General features: G+C 37.5%; 1 protein-coding gene across 1 annotated transcript; it reads left to right on the plus strand.

Moving 5' to 3' along the window:
• Positions 1-1,224: 1,224 nt before the first annotated feature.
• Positions 1,225-18,135, plus strand: GASK1B (golgi associated kinase 1B). The gene is made up of 5 exons (XM_079306341.1): positions 1,225-1,497; positions 2,088-3,371; positions 10,201-10,415; positions 13,386-13,612; positions 13,911-18,135. The coding sequence occupies exons 2-5, from the start codon at positions 2,375-2,377 to the stop codon at positions 14,116-14,118; spliced, it is 1,647 nt and encodes a 548-aa protein (XP_079162467.1). The 5' UTR covers positions 1,225-1,497; positions 2,088-2,374; the 3' UTR covers positions 14,119-18,135.
• Positions 18,136-20,669: the final 2,534 nt, after the last annotated feature.

Raw genomic sequence — 20,669 nt, forward strand, 5'->3', positions numbered from 1 at the left:
ATGTTAAACTAACAAGATACTGTATTCTATTTAGTTGATTTTCTGCCACCATGCATTCCAAAGAACATACCAGTACATGAGTTCTCTCTTCTGAACATGAGAAATAAAGGCTATTATCACATTTAGAAAGCCTCAAAACCCCCCAGCAGTCCACACTGTACATCAGTGTGTATACCACATTATGATTTCAAGGCTATAAATGAAATGAGAAGTGAAGAACAACTCTTTATATCCTTTTATAGGTAGAAAGATTACGTAGACTACAGAGAATTTCAGGGAAGTGTTACAAGAGAGTACAGCTGTTAGTAACTGGAATGTGCAGTGCTTTGGTGCTGCTTGAGTCTAATAGACCAGTGCTGTGTACATGCAGGAACTGGGTATTTGAAAACAACTGTTGCAGTGCGATGCATTTCCAACTCAAGCAACTTGTCTGGAGCTGTTTGAAAACATTCTCTTTGGGACATGTCCCATCAGTCAAATTTGAACTAAAAAAACAGAGAAGAACTGAAGTGGATGAAGAGATTTCTTACCATCCAAATTCCTTCAAAAACTCAGATTTGGAAAAAACAGATGATAGGAAGACTCTTTTACTGGTAATGGGCACAGATACTGAAATTTTAAGTTGATAATACATATTTAGACAAAAAGCAAAAATAAGTGATGACTTGTGGAAAAAAATACACTCACAAAGTTGTTAAATTCATATTGGACCAATATGAAATATAAACTAGCTTAATTGTCTATTCTCCTTTAGTATTAGCTATGGAGAAGAAAGTATCTCCGTTCTTTGAATTACAGTGAACATATAAATTTTATTATTTTATACTTAGACTAGGAAAGGAGTCAGATGTTCGAGGTTTGCCCTTAATTTCTGTCTGCCCCAGCTTTTCCAGCTGTACAGGGACTATGCTATGCCTTGCTTCAGAAAGTGCAAATAGGAGACACTCCTGAGCTGTTTAATAGCAGATTAATAGCATTTTTAAGTTGGCTATGTGTTTTTTTGCTTCTCATCACAACAATATATGATTCCCAAAAGTTCTAAAATTCAATGAGTGGGTGGTATTTCAAACTCAATCCCCCCCCCCCCCCCCAAAAAAAAAAAAAAAACCACCTCAATACAGGAAAGGGATTTTCTTCAGTGCATTTGCTTGCAGTGCACTAGAGGGCCCTCAGGAGTTAGAAATAGATGGAATGCACTTTGGAAAGGCACATACTTCACAGGACTTTTGATTACAGAATTTAAAATAGAAGTTGCTGTGGTTTTGTGTGGGGGGTTGTTTGGTTTGGGGTTTTTTTAATAACCTGAAGTTCATTTAAGTTTATAGCAGTTCATATGCAAGCACCTCTCAGTAAAGTTAACAGTTCTTAGCTTGCAATGAAATACCTAAATGTGAACTATACTTAAAAGTGAAATATGTTCTAGATGCCAGCTTTTACTCAGTTACTTTTATTAACCTGAGAAGTTTGCCAGAACAAAGGATGTGTCAAGCTGAATAGGTAAGAAATTTTATTTTATAGCAATATATATATAATGTGTGCTTATTCTTTGTTTCTTGGAAAGGATATATAAGGCATTGTAATTTTATTAAAAAAACTATAGTTAGATTCTTTTTATGGCTTCACAAGCCTGAAGAGGATTAACCATCTTTCAGTTTTAATGTGTTTATGAATTATGAGAACTATGTTCATAGTCAACTAGGGAAATTTGGCATTGCTAATATGTTTTTATAATTGTGAATAAGTGCATATTTACCTACCAGTCACTGGTTTATATTTGGATCATTTGCAGCATTTCCATAACATGAGACTTAGTGGAGACTTTGTCTTGTAAGAAAAATATAATAATCTAGGTTTGACAAGCATTTCTTCTAATGCTGGAATACATCCAGCTGAGATTGAAAATTGAGCCTCTATTTAATACAGGTTTTGTTGTTTGATTTATACTGTAATGAGAAAGTAAAAGATTTATCCTGACAAATTCCTACATATACACACTCTCACGTAGAACTTCTTTTCTCTGAAAAATACAGAGCCACAGATGCTATTTGTGAGTAATGAAAGGAAATGCTACTATTTTCTTTTTGCAGTTTGCAAAGAAGATACATAGATCTTTTAGACTACAAGTCAGTAAACTTTGCTTACGCAGCTGGCTCCATTCATTCCCTGAAGCCAATCACTTCCCCTGTGGTGGCAGATAAGAATTTCATAGTTTGAGAAGGTGGAGTGTCAGCGTCCTTAGTGCTGACCGCTTTCCCAGGCATATCGGTACCCTCTGTCCATCACCCATGCTGGAAACTGCTTGGAAAAGGAGAAATAGAAATTGGGGAAGGGAAATAATGCATCATCATCCTGGCTGGAATGTACAGAAGACTTTATGCTGTTTTCATCATGTGGATTCACTAGAGAAATGACCCCTTTTGATCAGCCAAGTAAAATCAAAAACTTGTTTATTTGCTGCCTGTGGCCCTCACGGGTGCTGAGGCTCTGGACTTGCAGGCGCCCAAGGACAAGAAGGAATCTGCTAGTGGGCACTGCCTGTGTGATCTACCTGGGATTCCTTGTCAGCCAAGTGGGTCATGTTTTACCACAGCACAAAGGAGGACATCAAAAGATCAGTTCCAGGAGTCTCCAAGATGCAGCTCAAACTCCTTTTCTGGGCATCCCACTGGATGGCACCCTGTCACCACCCAATTTCCAGGAACCTCAGCTTGGTAGCAATGGGACCTTGGTGCCACCCAATGTAGTCTATATCACCCTGCGGTCCAAGCGCAGCAAGCCTGCCAACATCAGAGGCACAGTGAAGCCAAAGCGCAGGAAGAAAAATGCAGTCCCTTTGTCCTATGGGCAGCACTTTCCAAAAGCCACTTTTATGGGCTGGGAAGAGTCCTTTGCCCAGCAGCCAGGGCGGGCCACACATGCCGCAGGCACTACGGGAACAGCGATCGCTCTGGAGACAAGAAAGCACCAGCTGGATGAACGCAGGCGTAAAGGAATGGGTATCAGGGAGAGAGGTCACCAGAGACCTGGGAAGATTTCTGGAGGTGTAAAGGCGCAGCTCCAACCTGGGGAAAGCAATATCAGGATTTACAGCGAGAGCCCTCCCCCATGGATGAGCAAAGATGACATCCTAAATATGCGCATGCTGGCAGACTCTCCCATAGAGAGCATTCAACAAGTACCTTCACACAAAGCTGTCCTGGTAGTATTTGCAGGAGGTCCCAGCACCACGGGAACTGCGTGTAATCAAGGACACTGTGGAATTGTCAAAAGACCTCTCGACATGAGTGAGGTGTTTGCCTTTCATTTGGACAGGATCTTGGGGCTAAACAGGAGCTTACCTTCTGTAAGCAGGAGATCAGAGTTCTTCCAAGGTAACACATTCGTGTGGTTTTCAGCTTGCAGGTGGGGTGCAGAGGTTTCCTTCCTGCCCAGCTTTAGTGATGGGGCAGCAGCAGCCGCCCTCTTTAACTCCTGCAAGCCTGAGAACTAACCCCGTTGTTACAGGGAAATAAAGCCAGTGTCTGTGTGCAACTACTGCTGTGCAGTTATCCTGTCCAAAGAATGAATACCCCAAAGTTTGCATCAAATATCATAGAGTTACTGGGGCAGTAAGTTTCCTCACGTGTCTGGAACAAGAAAAAAGAGAAAGAGCAGTCTGTAAATTGCACAACATTGTACAGACTACCTGAAGTGAAGCTAGTGAAGGAGATTGCAGAATCTCTGTGATTCAATAGTTATTTCTGATTTTTTAAAATAAACTTCACATCTTTCAGAATCGACCTTACTAAAATACTGTTGGAACTTGTCACAAAAATTCATCTCTCAGGTGGTAGGAATGGGGTCAGATAATCTACTCAGAGAGGTAGGGAACCTGCCTGCAGAGCTTGAATCTTCTTTCATGGCACTAATCGCCTTGGGAACTGAAAAACTTTTAAAAAGTGCTTCGCCTTCCTCTGGTAGTTAAAACCCAAACAAACTACATTTCAGTGAATTTTGCTGTACATTTTGAGGTTCACTACACACATCTATATATTATCCAAAGAAATACACATAGTAAATATCTCAATATGCCTGTTACATGATTAGTATAGAGTTTCCAATTAAAATTTGTTTTTTAATCTTTAGTGAAATTAAAGGTAGCATTCAGACATGTCATGTGAGTTAGAAGTCTACTTTAAAATTGCTAACTTCTTAAATATGTCTTCAGCATAAGTCCTATTTTTGTACAGTTGCAAATCCAAAAGGACTATGTTGCATTTAGTGAATCATTGCAAAAGTAGCTAGCTATGTTTTTGCTATTCCATTTCTTGCTTTGGAATCAGCTTATACCAAATATTTTTGTATCAGTCTGTGTTTCTTGAAAAGAAATGTAATGCTAGAATGATTTTCTAAAGTCTGACAGCAGGAAGACAACCTCGTGATCTCCAGTGTCTTCCTGCTTTGTAAACCTTCCCTTTGGCAGCCTGTACAACAATGGGAATGAATCTCTAGGAACAACAGTTTGGAGGCTTCTGAATATTATTCATACTTGCAGAGCATGGAAGATACATTATGCCTATTTTATTTTTAGGAACAAGATCTATTGCTGTAGAGCTGTCATAAGGCATTAAGGTAGTTCGGTTGGGGGAACTCTGCAGAGTGTGGCTGCAGAGATGACAGACTGCAAACCTTGGAAAACTGCTATTAGGCTAATTGTGCATTGTGCTGTTCACTGTCTGTCACCTTACAGTATGTTTTGGACTGTCTGGGACAGAGTGTCTCATTCTGCCCTCTAATTTTCTTTTCCTCATAACTGGCTAAGTTCCTATTGCAAGAAGAGCGTTGCTAGGTGATGGGAAGAGAAATAACACTATTTTGGTCTCACTTCATTTTTTCCAGCTAAAGGCTGAACAGAGCATTTGGAACAGTGACTGCACCTTGTCTCTCATGATTTCTTTAGCCTGGAAATATGCTGGAACTCAGATGCCTAATAACTACTTGAGCTTTTTACTATTTACATGCTTTTTTTCTGGCATAATGTGAAAATACTGTGTTATGAAAATACGCAAAAATATAATTTTTAAAAACAACATGAACACTTAGCTCATTAAAATGACCTATATGTGTTTAAGCTAAGATAGGTAGGCTCTGTAAAGTTTTTTACAGTGTGGCTTGTGTGAATCAGTTATTCACAAGGGAAAGCAAGCATTGCAGGATTAGAGACTGTGCATGTGTGTATGAATGTACACTATTTCTGGGATGACATATCTCTCTCCCCGACACATCCCCTTAGCTTGCCTCAGTTGTGATGTGATCCAACAAGACATGTTTGATCTAGCATTAAAATCTTAAAAAATGGGCTTTTCAAAACTGTCATTCATTTTGTCAAAAGCAGTTTCAAAGAACTGCTTAGTAAATCCCTGTACAGGTTCTATTTCCCTTATTCCCACAGAACTGACACTGACTTTTTTAAAAGTCTAGCAAAATAGTGTATTCAAGTTCCCAGTCTGCTGCCCTCACCTTCCCTAGTTAATTGCAAACCCTTTTAAGTGTTAACTGAATTTTTTTTGTGGCTTGTCTGATTTTTCCATCATCTATCCTGGCTGGAAAAATCAGGTATGGTAACTCTTTCTCTCATACTTTGACAATGAATTGACTGCATGTAAAATATCTCAGTAGTATAGGTAAGGCAAAGCCCTTTTGAGCTGGGCATAACAGTCTAAAAGAGTGTGATTTTGTGCCATTCGTTACTTCCATTGCTACCTATGAGATGTGAAAAATGTCTCCAAACACCTATAAAAAAGGAAGCAGCCTGTAAAACATCAAGAAATAGTCATAAAATTGTGTCTCTTGAATAAATGAAGGCTGACCCTTATGTGTCTGAGTTTTGGGATGATCACATTAATACTACAGCACTAAGAAATTTCATTATTTCATAACCTTAACCTGAGGAATAGAAGAGACATAAGTGACCTTGCTTGGTGTCACAGCCCTACCTTAATGCCCTTTGCACAGGAGCCGAGTCAGGTGCCTGCACGTACGGCCTCCGGCTCAGCAACTGCATTTGTGGTGTGGGACGGTGGCAGTGTTTGTTAGGCCTGAGCTGCAGCTGGAGTTCATGGGCTGGGGCAGACTGGCTTCTCTGTCTCCACTGACATCTGTGAGGATAGTGCTCTGGCTCCTTGGATAGCAGCAGTGAGACTGGGCTCTTTGTTCACCTTTTGGTACAATAGCTTTTGATATGCAGTTTTGTTACAGCACTCGCTGAGGGACTGAACTACTGCAGGCTGACGGCTACTTCTCCTCCTCTCTGGTTTTCTGATATCCTGAGTCTGACTAAACTGAGAATAATATGCACTGGTGTACTCAATCCACTATTTGTCCAGAACCTCCTTTTTTCCCCCCAAACATACAAGAAACTCTTCCTTTGAGTAACACCTTGCATGATTGGTTTAATGCAAATACATGAATGATATGATAGCTCCATTGGTTGCACTTGTTTTGCTTCACTGGCCTCTGCATGATCATAAAAGGTGTTCTAGTTTTTTCTCTGTTATACTCTGTGTATCAGCCTGCTCTTGCCATCCCATCAAAAATTATGCAATATGAATCACCAGTGTCAGGACAAAGAATAAAAACCACTGCTTTATTCATTCTTAGTGTTCTAAGATACTTCCACAAAGTGCTGTACCTCTCAAAGGGGTACGAGAGGCATATTTCCAGTATTCTGTTGGGTAGAGAAGTTCATGTACAAGCAATAATGTGGTCCATAGTTTAGAGAGCAACTAATGCACATTTCATGCATTCCTTAATACTGACATCCATATGGGCACAGGACAGAACATTGCAATAGGTGCATAGGGAAGAAAGAAAAATAAATGGCCCAACTTCTCTCTGCTTTTTGCTTCTGTTTTTTATATTTTCCTAAAAAACTTAAAACTCTCAAAATTGTGCTCTGTATGCTGGTCCCTCTCATTTTCCACACTAAATAATCTTTTCTTTCTAATAAATGGACATTTAAACTCTCCTTGCAATTATGGTAGTGTTGAGATGTACTGCCTTACAGTGAACAATGGTGAGTTTGAGAAAGGGCTTTAACTACCTCATGAAAGATTATCTGTTTTTAGTGTTATCTTCTGGGCATGTTTGAAAATGTTTTCTTTCGATGAAGTTAGAAAAAGTGCTGTAGTTTTAAGTCAGAGGACTCGATGAGAGTAATGTTTGCAAGAGCTAAAAGTGGTTCCTAACCACATGAGAAGCATGCAGTTTATTTTCAGAGTGATGTGGGGTGTGGAAATCTAAGATGATGCCTGTGTTGAAGAAGCCATGCAGTGATACATCACCGAGCTGCACATGAAGCAGTTTGAGTACCTTGACGTGGTCTAGTCTCAGCAGCCTGAGGTTTCATCTGTGTTAGCTTATTCAACTTAGCTAAGACATTTCTAGAAATGTTTTGATATTCAAAAATTTTTATGAATTACTAGGAAGATGGTTTCAGCATGAGTTTTGAAAAATCTTTCCCATACAGTTTTGAAGATTGCTTTTGGATAGTTGAGTAGATATATAGATCTAAAAGGGCAGATAAAAATAAAATGATGCTAGTCAGCTCTGGGCGAGATTCAGTGCAGTGCAGCTGCAGCAACAGAAAAGCAGCACCACTCTCTGTTAATAAGTAAAGATGACTAGGAGAGAAGCACATACCCTTCCCAGTTGTGGTTGGAGGTCTCTTCACTGTTCAGGTAATTTCAGCCCCATCCTCATGAGGCTTGAATCACAAAAGCTCTGCTGATTTCATTGGGGTCATGCCAATTCATACAACTATGAATCAGACCCCTTATCTGCTTTAATTCAGCATCTTCATGTTTTTCCTGCAAGTGTCAACATTTTGAGTCACAGCTCTTTTCTGAAGCTGCCGTTTCATATTCCTGTAATCCAATTTATATTACAGAGTTGAATGATTTTTTTTTAGATCATCTCTTCTGCTCCCATTTCCTTTGAAATGCAAACATTTCCTGTATTTAACCTTAGCCTTTTAAAAATGTTTTTGTGTCTTAATGGAAACTGGCATGATATTATTCATAGTTTTCAAGTATTTATATTACTATTGTTTATCATGTCCTTTTTGGGTATACAGGAGATATTTGTTTTCTTAGAAAACTGTTTATGTATTTGATTTGTGGAAGAATTAATGAATAGTTACATAAGTTGTTACTGGAGATACAAAAATACATCAGATTTGGTCCTGAGGAATGCTGTCTTTTTTTAGTGAGAATTTCCCGTGCTTAGATAGACATCCAACTTTCTTGGAAAAGAAGCCTAACCCATAGCTGACCTAATTTAGGTAAAGTCATCTACAATGTAGGTGATAGAGCCAGAGTGAGAAAGATGGAGGAATGGGTAGGAATTCCCAAATAAGTTACCTAAATACTTATTCAGGCACCTTTGTAGAGGAGAAGCCTGATTTTCAGGAGTGCTCAGCTCATTTTTTCAATGAAGGAGAGTATGGAGCTGGTGATAAATAAAGATAATACTGATCATAAATAAAGAGCAGTTGATGTTCCTAATGGAATTAGGAACATTCTGTGTTTCTAAGGAAACACTGGGCAACTGGAAGTTAAAGAGGTGGTGGGTTGTTGGGTTGGCTTGGCTTTGGAAGGACTACCTTGTATGTGCATGCCATGGCAGAGAGAAGATCAGGTGCATTCTAGTTTGGAAAGGAGTTGGCTTTTCTCTTGGGCTGGATTACACGCGGGGCTGGTCTGTTAATGCTTGTTTGGTAAATGGGAGATGGAACTTTGCATGTTTCAAACAAAGTCCTAGGTACAGGTAAAGATAATTTCTTACCTGTTGTCAACAGTCAGTATCCTTTGAGCAAGTTGCTTTTTTATTCAGCTGTATGGAGATTGTTTTTCACAGGCTTTCACTGGCTGCTTACAAGTGGACCATTGACATTGGCAGCTTTTACCTTGCTGTTGGCACTGATACCTATTTTCTGTCTGGTTTGCTTCTGAAGAAGGTAGACTGGACCTCTTGCCTTCATGTGCTTCTAAAAGCTTTTTTGCAGATCTGTCTCTGTCACCATGGGCATGTGGAAGACAAAGAGACAATTTAGGCTGCACTTAACTATGCAATAAATTGTGCAGTAGTGTAGACTAAGTTCAATGAACTTCAAGATGAATATGAATAATTTTTAAAGCTTTATATGTGTTCCAACACTTTTTAGTAAGCAGCAGTTAAGCTTTGCAGTTAAATGGTTCTTCCTCTCTGTACTAACACATATTTTGATCTTCTGGCTACACACCTCAAAATATAAAGGATTTATTTGTCTTAATGTGTGCAATTCATGGTCAGTCATGGGTCCTTAGCAGTTTAAGCAGCAGTAGCATTGCACCAGGAATAAAAGGAGAGTTTCATAATAAGATAGATATGTCTGTTTCTTGATCCTGTGTGAAATATATTTATCAGTTCTTATACTGGAAAAGCTCATTTTGAATTTGACAAGATTTATTCTCACAGTGAAGCTGAACACTAGAATTCATCAAAGAGAAGTCCTCTGTCTTAGTTTCAGGGAAGAGAAGAATGTTCTTTACACAGAGGAACTATAGAGTTTGGCTAAAATATCTGCTATACAAAGCAGGTAAAAACCCCCAAACTTGTCAAGTTGTTTATTCATGCTAAGCTCACACTCTCTGGTATTCCCATATATCCTTTCAGAGCTGTGGAGTTGTACATTATAGGTTTAAAATACTTAAAGTAACAAAATAAATCCACTTTGAGCATAGGATTTGTGGTGTTTCTATGTCCATTATGCAAAGAAAACCAGTTTGGCATAAATTTCCAGCTGTTGCAAGCAGTTCACTGGAATCAGGGAAATTACATTGTCGATTCACAGTGGCATTGTAGGCTTTTAACCTTCCTAGAAACTCTCTAATAGTTTGATTAGGTTTATGCTTTTGTATATTATTATCTTGCTTCCAATGAAGAAAGTCTTCCATACATTGAAGGCATTTATGCCTATACTTCCATTCCTCTGGTGGCTGCTTATGGATGTAGGATAAGACCAGGTTAAATAAAGAATGTCAAGATATTAGTCCCTGGCTGGTTCTCCTGCCAGATCTGTAAAATGGTATAATTAATAATACTTAGGCAATGTCTAAAGAACAATCAAATAAAACTGACAGTATTGCACTATAAAAATTATATTCTTTTCCTTTTTTTCAGGTGGTCAGGCTTGTCCTGTTATTCTCTGGGATTCCTCCCTGAGTCCAACAGATAATAGTACCCATTCTTCAGTGAGGTTAACATGGGGACAGTATCAGCAGATATTGAAGAAGAAATGCTGGCAGAATGGTAAAGTTCCCAAAGCTGAATGGGGCTGTACTGAAATCCATCATCATGAGTGGTCCAAGATGGCACTCTTTGATTTTCTCTTGCAGGTAAAATGTTTACTGACTTATTTGCCTCATAAGTCATGTGAGCAAACATAGGATTTTTAGAAAAAGCAATTTCAATATATTTCATTATTTTAAAAATGGAGCAGAGGTATTTGTATAGTTTGAAATTATTTCTGGTTATTTCTTATGATTAAAATATCCAAAATGCAGGTTAATCAGGCAGGAAGGCTAACTGACACATTTCTTTTTAAAGAGGAAGCAAAGGCTTTTGCCTTGATTTATTTCACCTTGAGGCAGGCATGCTGTTTCTCCTTTACTCCTTGTTTCTCCAAACAGAGGTTCACAACTGTAAATCTCTGTTTACTCTGTGGTTTTTCCTGTACCTCCCCAGCCCCAAGAGGTGACTGAAGTGGTTTTGGTGAGCTGCAATCTGGAGCAAGGTAACAGTTGTAGTGGATAATTTTTCTTTTTTACATAAAAACCCCAAAAGCCAACAAACAACAAACCCTACACAGTGACTTAGTAAAGAAGGAGTAGAGCAGAAACTAATGAACGATAAATCTGCTTTACTATTATCCAGAAGGAGTGGTTGGTTAAAATAAGATACAGCAGGATTGAACTTCACGTGCAGGAGTCAAATTGCTGTTGTACTAATAGCTGGTATCAGAGTGATTTATATCTCCAGTTGCTACCAAAGAAGAACATGCATTTCATAAAGTGAATGAAAGTGACTGCCATAATTCTTAAAGACTGCAATTTTATCTTCGTGATCTCAGTTTATCAGCAGCAGAATATGAAAACTTGAAAACAATAAAAATACCAAGGAAGGGTTCTGTATTAAAAAAAACCAAAAACCTGTGCTTCATGAGTCATTCAGAAATAAAGAATACCAGTGTAAAGTATTCTCTATTAAGCATAATTCCCCCAGAAAAATAGGTTTGGCACCTCTAATAGATCTTCCTAATCTCTGTTTTAAATGTTGTAAAACATAGGAGCAGGATATAAAATGCTTATAGTTGATCTTGACTTGCCTCCTTCAAGAACTCAAACAAAATTAATTCTTTAATTTTGGAGGTGTGGACCTCTTATGTATATAAATGTGTGACAGAAAATTCTGCTAAACCATATGCATTAATTCCAAAGTGTTCTATCATTATGTCTTAGCACTGAAGTTGTGCAAGATACCATGAAGAGGCTGTCTGTAAGAACAAGATCTCCCTGTCTATTTAATACATGTAGAGAATGTAAAGGAATGGGGTCTATACACCAAAGGAGTCCTTCTAGAAGCACTCTGATTTACTTTTTTTACCTTTGGATGGATTGAATAAGAGGTCCCAAGAGAGAGAACACTGAAAAAAGTAGGGGCTCTATAGCCTTCCGATAATGAATGCTGCTCATGAAAAGGAGAAAGAGGAAGAGAAGTCTGTTCCTTTCCTCAGGATTTTGATATTTGGAAACAAACACTGTCAGCAATATAACTAGAAAAAGAACTATGTATAAAAAACCCCAAACAAAATCAAACCTAATTCTCAGACTTTGATTTGATTAAGGTGGTGGCCTTTTCATTTCAACATGCAACAAAGTTCTGCATCAGGTGGGGTCCTAAGAGTTCATTTTGCTGGGATGTTACAAAAATAAAATTGCAATTTTAGAAGGCTTATGTGAACAGTAATGCTTTTGTGCTTAAAGCAGTTTGAAGAGTTCACAGTAAACAAAAAAGGACAATGAGTGAGAAAAAATGAGTGACCTTTGATGAGCCACTCATCAGATGTACCAGACCAGTCTTCCGGTCTCTCAACGGCTGCTAGCAGGAGCAGATTTGCTCTCTGGGAAGATGAGCTACAGCTAAAGGCAGCTCTGGGACAGGCAGGGCCAGCAGCAGGAGAGGCAGGCCAGCAGGAGGGATGGTGAAATCCACAGGCCCCATTTGTAGCCCAGTGAGCATCAGGCATAGACAAGGTAACTCCAAGACTGACGGGCAGGAACATCGACAACAACTCAGGAACATGCAGCACAAAACACCCCCACACACTCCCTTCTCTGAAGGACTCAGAGGAGGCCTGAGCTACCTGAGAATAAAGGGGACTCCTGTGCCCAGGGGCAAAGGTGGGACATGGAAGACCAAATGGAGAATTCTAAGGGCAATCCAGGCCCATTTGTGTGCTCAAGGCTGTAGCAATGTTGAATATTTAGTCTCTTCTATTCTCAAGGGGTAGAAGCACTTCCAAGGAGTGATTTATCCTTCCTGTATTCAATGGTTATCCTAAAATGGCATCCATTGCTCTGGATGTGCCTTGTTCTTGTCATTGTTTATGAAAGGGAACAGAAATGACCAAGTCAAAAGAGATGCCTAACATTTGCACCACCAAAGTTGGGCCAGATTTATGTACTCTTTCCAGCTAAGTGCTGTGTGATGAATAATCGAGGTTTTGCATGGGAAAAAATAGTCTAAACCATCATGTCATAAAAGTATATGCGTCAGGGAGGCTGCTCTGTGATTATAAATATACTGTTCTTACATTTTATAGCTTTTGATGGTTTGTTGTGCCCCTCACAAGTCTTTTCAGTTATTTTGCATACTGTTAACCTAATAGATCCCACAAAATGAAGATCCTCTGTGAGTGTCAGACTGTGCTATTTCTATTGTTCTCCAGCAGAGAAAATGTAAAAAAAAACCCCAAAACTTCTGACAAAGAAAATAGAATTGTATTCACCATCCTGTTATTCCAGTTACACAATGGTATTGTTCCATTATTTTCAAAGAATTTCTACTGACATAACAGATCATGTCTATAAAATGGATAAAATATACAGTCTGAGAAATTGCTTTTAGCAGTATCTGAGGTATGAGGACCAGTTTCATTTCGATGCTGTTTTGCTGTCTTTAGTTGCACTGAGCTTGCTTTCCTGTCAGCTGGGTTAGAGAGCAATGTCTTACAGTGATACTTTGCCCCAAGTACTTCAGTATTGTTTTCATGGAAAACACATGGCACTGTGTTCTATTTTGTTTAGATCTATAATCGACTAGACAGAAATTGTTGTGGATTCAGACCTCTCAAGGAGGATTTCTGCATGCAGCAAGGACTGAAGCTGAAATGCAGTGATCAGGATGCTGTTGACCTGACACACATAGTTCAGAGAAGGCATGACCAAAGGCACTTGGCCTTTATAGACAATAAGGGCTTCTTTGACAGAAATGAGGACAATCTTGACTTCAAAATACTACAAGGAATCAATGAGTAAGTTTTAAATTATTAATTTTGTAAAATAATTGATAATTTCTTCCCAGTTTGAGTATGAGACACTAAGCTACTGGAGCAGATATTATTGGCCCAAGATACTGAGAAGATTATCCAAAAATGTATGAGTAATCCCACAGCTGTAAAAGATACAATTAACATACATATGATTAGGCATGCATGGACTTCCTTTGCTGAGTTGCAACCTATATTTGTACAATTGATTGCTAAACCACAACATAAATACTGCAATTTAGAGTAATGGCAAAACCGGATGAATTTCTTTGTGCTTTTCCAGATTCCCTGCATCTGCAGTTTCAGTTCTGAGGAGCCAGCGTTTACGTGAGAAGTTGCTCCAGTCTTTGTTCCTTGACAAAATATACTGGGAAAGCCAAGGAGGAAGAAAAGGAATTGAAAAGCTTATTGATGTAATAGAAAGGAGGTCCAAAATTCTTCTTACTTATATAAATGCACATGGAGCCAAAGTATTGCCCATGAATGAATGAAACAGTCTTGTTCCCATCTGAAAGAAAGTCTTTAAAAAATGTTTTATGGGGCAGAAACTGATGGTAAAATTGATTTAATTCATAGCATTATTTTTTTTTCAAACTTTAAAAGTTTACTTTTAAATAAGAAATTTTACATGGTTGAAAAGCAACATCTAAATGTGAGCTGGAGCTCAACACAGTGTAATCTCTTCTATGTCACCAGTGAAATGAACCAAATGATAATATGCAGTAATATGTAGGTACCATGAACACTCTTTCTGTTAAACTGTTTGGAAATTACCAACAAGATTTTCAGTACATTAGGCTGAATTGCTCTTACTTCCCTCTCTGAAGTCAGTAGAAGATTTTATTGCAAGTTTGAATGGGAAAAGAGATGTGTAACCACTTGATACATTGATGACACTTGCTGAAGCATTTATAGTACAGGAATTTGTTCTTTTATTAGGCATACTAAAATACCAACATTTCCAAGGGCTTCTTTTACTTTATTTTGATATTTTGAAATCTAAGAACTAAATTCAGCTCTTTTAAATGCAGGACATGAGGGAATTTTAAAAACGGAGTGAGGACAACATGACTTTAACAATAATTATAATTATAATAAATACAGTTTTTACTTGTCCAATATGGAAGTACAATTCATCATGAGTCACTCATTGCAATGTATTTTTTTAATACAAGTTGTTCAGATATGTGGGTGGATGATCTGATATTTTCTGTCTATTGATTAACTGGGTATTTAAAAAAATAGTTTAGCTTTGTGTGAATATGCTGCTAAATAAGTACAGGTTTTGTTTTTTGCAAAATTCTTAACAGTATTTTTTGAGAAAATTATCAAAAAGCAGATGTCCTAACAAGACTGCTATTAAACCCAGCAAAAGAAATGTTTATTCAGTGGGCTGAGCTGTAGCCAGCAATTCAAGCTTGGGTTTCCACTGAAGATTGACCACTGTGGGGTGATGATTGTAACTGAGAACTTGCCCCAAGTGTTCCCACAGGAATGGCTGTTCAGGAAGATTGGATGAGCACTTCATATTTTTACCCTTAAAATGCTCCAGAAAGAAAATATAAATTGACACAGTCTATCATCACATACACCTTCTACCTGATTGTTTAGAAAAACTCTTACCATCTTCCCATCATCTTTTTGCCATGAGGTAATGGTAGAAGTTGGATACTTACATAGCTATTCTTATCTTTATGTATCGTAAAAATATATGGGGTGTGAAAGAATTTTGAAAGTGCTTGTGTAATGTTATTAATGACAAACTAAAATGTCTCATGTCACTGTTAATGTGGATGGGTGAATTTAATGTTTTAAATTACTACAATTCCACTGCAGCTAAAATCAGGTTTTTTTCTTAGTATCAGAAAATCCATTAAGAATAATTGCATTACTAGAAGAAATAGATCTTGTTGTAGGCATAGTTAAAAAGACTTAGTAAAATTTTAAGTCATTAGCCAGCTAAATAATCTGTCATTTTATTTTGTCAACAAAGGACAGAACAATTTGTTAAAACTTCCTAGAACTTAACTGCCTCGAAAAGATGTGTTTTAGAGTGCCTTGGACTTTTTAACCAATTCTACCAAGGTAGAATTTTACAGGATTTTCAATGTATCCCTTTTTTAAAAGTTTTGTAACTTATTAACCAGATAATTTTCATCACAGAAACAAAATTATTACTTTGGCTTGCACTGTGAACAGAGTCTAGAGAAAGAAATAACTATCATTCCATTTCATATGGAATTCCTGTTGCAGTGATGGCGATCACAATCAGTTTGTCTCTGTTTTCTAGCCTATCTCACAGGTTTCTTCCTGCTAGATACCTGCTCAAATGGATTATCCCTCACTGCTGGGAGTGAAAGAAAAGCACGACTCTCAGCTGCACTGAGCTTAGGTGAGGGCCCAGCAAAGTTGTAAATGTAGCTGAGTGATGACAAGGTCCCATGAGAACTGTCTTCTATCTTTACACTGCACATCCTGATGCTGAGTCACTGCCTCACTTTGCCCAGTTGTAATTTTTTTCAAGAACTGGCTCATTGCTGAAGAAAAGTAAATCTGTTATCTTTCCAGGCTGAAAAATTTATTTTTTTATGGTGATATCTTGATGCATTCTCCATTTCTTCTGGATATGGGACTAGTGTTTGCTTGAGCATGACACATGCTTTTTTATTTGCCTGCCAGTTCAGTGCCAGCTCTTAAAGCAGAAATGTGAAATTGCCTTGAAGCTGACCTGACCCAATGCTTCTCAGTAGTCCTGGATTCAAGGGACCTGAGTAGCCACAATGCTGTGCAGTACTTAAAAATCTGACCAAGCATGAAAAGCATAACTGTAAAAAGGAAAATTTCTGGAGATTTTAGAAGGCAAAGAAATACTCCCCATGCTGTGTTAGCATGCTATGTTTCATGTATGAACACTCTTGTAGTCTTCAGGTAAGCCAGGAGAATCTGTGAGATTGGACAGTGAGACAGGATTGCAGATTGCTTCTAGTTCTCTCATCTTGATAACAAACTCCAGAAAGTTCTTTTTCTCTATAATATTCATCCTGCTGCTGTGGAGCTTGGTATGGAATCCAGTATTGTTAATAATGCAAAATATGATTGCAGTAGCTCTGATGAATGCATATAGCCAAGTTCTAGCATTTTAAAAAATGAAACTGAAGAATTATGTATTTTTTGGAATGCATTTGCATTTACTTATAGTAAAAATTACAAAAGGATCACTTTAAGTTTATTTATTCTCTACTACTACATTTAAGATACCTTCTTCAGTAACAGAGGTAAAGTTTATTGGGAAATTGGTTCACATCCTTTGGAAGCAGCATGACTTTGGACTGACAGGAACTGCACTGTAGCTAAAGTAATATTAACTGAGAGGAAAAATCCTGAAGGAGCTTCATTCAACCTATGGTGATTGATAGAAAGCCAAGAAACTGCTTTAGTCCTCTTTGCTGGGTTGTCTTCCATTTCTGGGCATATGGAATCAGACAAAGATTTGTGTTTCACATTACATGGAAGGGTGTTACCAACAGCAACAGTGCAAAACCTGTGGGTGGGAAAAGGCGATTATGTCATTCTTGAATCTGCCTGAAAGCCAGAACCACATGAAATGGAATTACTAAGAAAGTCAAAAGAGTTTGCTTTCAAAAGAGTTGGAGGTTTCATAACACTGGTAGACAGAGCTTAAAATAAGTAGCACAGGCACAGATGCCTTAAAATTCCTTGAGAGTCTGCCAGCAAGTTAATAGTCTTAAATGTTTCAGAAGCTGAGGACATGAAAACTGTGGAGCACTGTGAGATCAGTTTCCTTCTTTTCTTGTGCAAGTATTCTACAATACACCATATTAAAATAAATAAATAAAAACCATAATAATTTCATGGTTTCAAACTTACAAATGCAGATTCAGGGTACACTAAGGGACAAGGTTCCCACAGCAAATCGGGGAACACTTTCATGCATGTGTGTGTGTGCAGACACAAAAATACATGTATATGTATTTATAATTTGACTTGTTTCTATAAAGTGGTCAATTTGGCTAGTAAAGAGTGAGCTGTTTATATAATTTACTGTTTACATGTAGAATTGTATTTGTGAGCCTAAGTCCAATTTCGGGTATACACGAGTTGAAGTTTAAATAAAACATTTTAACAGATGAAACTTCTTTTCTCAAAGGATTAACTCTTCTTTTGCTAATCCATTTATATAATCTTAAAAGTTTTTTACTGACGATTGTAGAGAAAGACAGCAATATGTTTGTATCTGTGCTAAACATGTGGAGTGATATCAACTCAGATGTTTTTTAAAGTTTTATACTAGATATTGAATTTCCATTTTATTATGGAATTTGTGAATTTTAAGTCTTTTTGTCCTTTAATTAGTAACGAGTAATGGCCCATTTGAATCTCTGCTGCTATTGTCATGTAATATGTGGAAATATATAAAATAAATAAATGTCTTTATTAGATTTTCAGTTCAGATCTCTAAGTTGTAATAAAAACCCCTAATATATATATTATTGTAGTATGTGGATTGCTATTTACTGTTCAGAAATAACTGTGACCTTGAAACTGCTTCTTCATAGAAACAATCCAAAACAGATCATAGGAATCTTTCAGTAGAAATATTTTCTAGCTATTTACTCATAAGACTTGCAACTCTTTCTCACTAAGATGATTCAGAGTAGCTGTGAATCTTCTTGTTACTGCAGCATTGGTATTTATTACCTTCTTTAGCTATTCTGACAGTACCTACTTACACAAACATTGAGCAGAAAAGGCCATGCCTGTTTATAATGCCAGAACAGAAGTATTGGTCAATGACTTGTAAACTTTCTAACATGCCGTGAGCAAACACTGGAATAGCAGAGAGACACTGGACTCCATGTGGAATAGAGACTCACACAGAGTTAAAGTAGCCTAAAAACTTTTGGCCTCTGCAGTTTACAATTTTTGCCATGATCAAAGAGAGACTAACAAGAAATACAAAGATGCTGAAACATTTTTAAACATTCTCTTTCCCACACAAAGTTTTTTTTGTTTGTGTTATAAGAAATATCACTTGTTTTTGCACATTACTGCATGCTTCAGGCTAAATTCTATCAGATACATTTGTGAGATTAATTTCAATTTCAGTGAATTGTCCCATTTCCAGATAAAACAATTTAAGTCAATTAGGTTAATCTGTATTCTCAGCGGCTGGAGAATGGAACCCTCAGGTCAAAGGGAGACCTTAGGAGAGTGACATACTAATAAGGGACATTTCCTGAAATATAGCATGAATATAGATCTTAGAATGTAAGTTCTCTAACAATATCCATGACATCCAAGAAGGATCTACAAGTGTTCGTTGAAGCTTTTCAGCCTGTTTCACCTATATTTTATTGTGTCAGGACATTCAAAGAGGATTAGACAAATTCAAGGACAGAAAGTTTATATATAGACTTTGTAAGAATTAGGTTAATTTTTATCCTCTAACATTCCTAAATACAGCTATTCTGGGTGCTGGAGAACATAGGAGAAAGGGGCCACAGATCATGCCTCAAGCTGAAATGCTCAGCTTACAGTCTGAGATGTACTGTTGGGCTGGGTGGCACCTATCAGGGAATTCCACATATTTTTGTATTTAAAGGCTATTCAGCCAAATGCAATGTTTTAAGTTCTTCAGGCTTCTCCTTATTTATAAGAATATATAGAATTATCTTTATCTGCAATGCTTGTTGTGAGTCTGCTTTGTCTTTGATGAAAGAGGAGAAGGAAAACATATTGCAACCTTCTAATGCCTAAGGATAGTTTTCCAAAAGCAGTTCCATGGATTTTGTTATTTTGGAAAGAACAAAATGAACAAAAATGCAGAATATTTTTTTTCCTTACTGTGAAGCATTGTCCTTTCTATATTTGGCACTGAGTATACCAGTATCATTACATGACTGAAATAAGTGGCTTTCTCTAAAAATTAGTTCAGTTTCAGTAGTTACTTCCTTTTTAGTCTTCTGCAGTACATTTACTTCTTATTTAATCATTTGATTTCAGCATTCACAGTTCAGGAGGATTATCTCTATTTCCTTCAATGGAAAAGCTGGCATGGCATTCCATGGAGGTCTGTTAAGCTGTACAAGCATGCCTTATCAGAGGTATTCTTCAGCTGGCTATGTGAAACATTTTGAGATTTGGATGGAATTTATTAACTGTGTGAAATCAGCCTTCTGAAGTGTGAGGATTATGTCTGACAGATGGTACAAGTTGGCAGTCCAACATACTCCTGTGCTCAGGGAATTCTGAAACAACTGCAGGTCACACAACTTAATTTTCAGATATAAGTGGATGGATCCCATACTTAAGACAGGGTCTTTCTGGTCACAGCATTTTTTTTTTCCTACCTCAGGTCTCCCAAAATACAAATATGCAGTCAAAAAGTAAAAGTGAGAACTGGTTGAAGCATACTCTGAATACAGCTGTAGCACAGTTGCAGTAAAGATGTGGTACCCAAACAAAAGCTAGATCTGCCTTATAAAAACATAATCCTGAAGGAAGATGAAAGGATTCCTCCTGTTATATATGTCAAGAATTAACTTTAAAAACCCTCATTATGTGAAGGAAAAATCTGAGGCTTTTGATCTAAGATATGATCAGGCCCAAATGGCTGTAGCAGCTCTCTCCTCAAACTCCCATTCACTTATTCTACTACTTATTTTCATGATCACATGGACAATTCTTCCATCACAACTCACTGGCCTATAATGTGAAGGTTTTTGAACTTACACAGCTGTATATGTTTGAATACCCAGTATATGCTTAAATTTTGCTGATTCTTTCAATCTAATAGGCTTAACTTTTTCTCGCTCTGGGGCTAAATCACTTACATGAAAAATTCTGAACACTACACCTGTAGTTTTTATGTTGCATCTGATCCCTACAAAATTAAAATCTCTTTTGCAGCTGATCAATAACTACAAATTTCTCTCTTGGTGATCTCTAACAATGTTAAGCATTAATACCAATAATTTCTCAGATTTCAACTACAAGTGTGACATCTTTTCCCCTTACCAGT

This window comes from Erithacus rubecula, assembly GCF_903797595.1.
Source record: "Erithacus rubecula genome assembly, chromosome: 5".
Taxonomy (NCBI): domain Eukaryota; kingdom Metazoa; phylum Chordata; class Aves; order Passeriformes; family Muscicapidae; genus Erithacus; species Erithacus rubecula.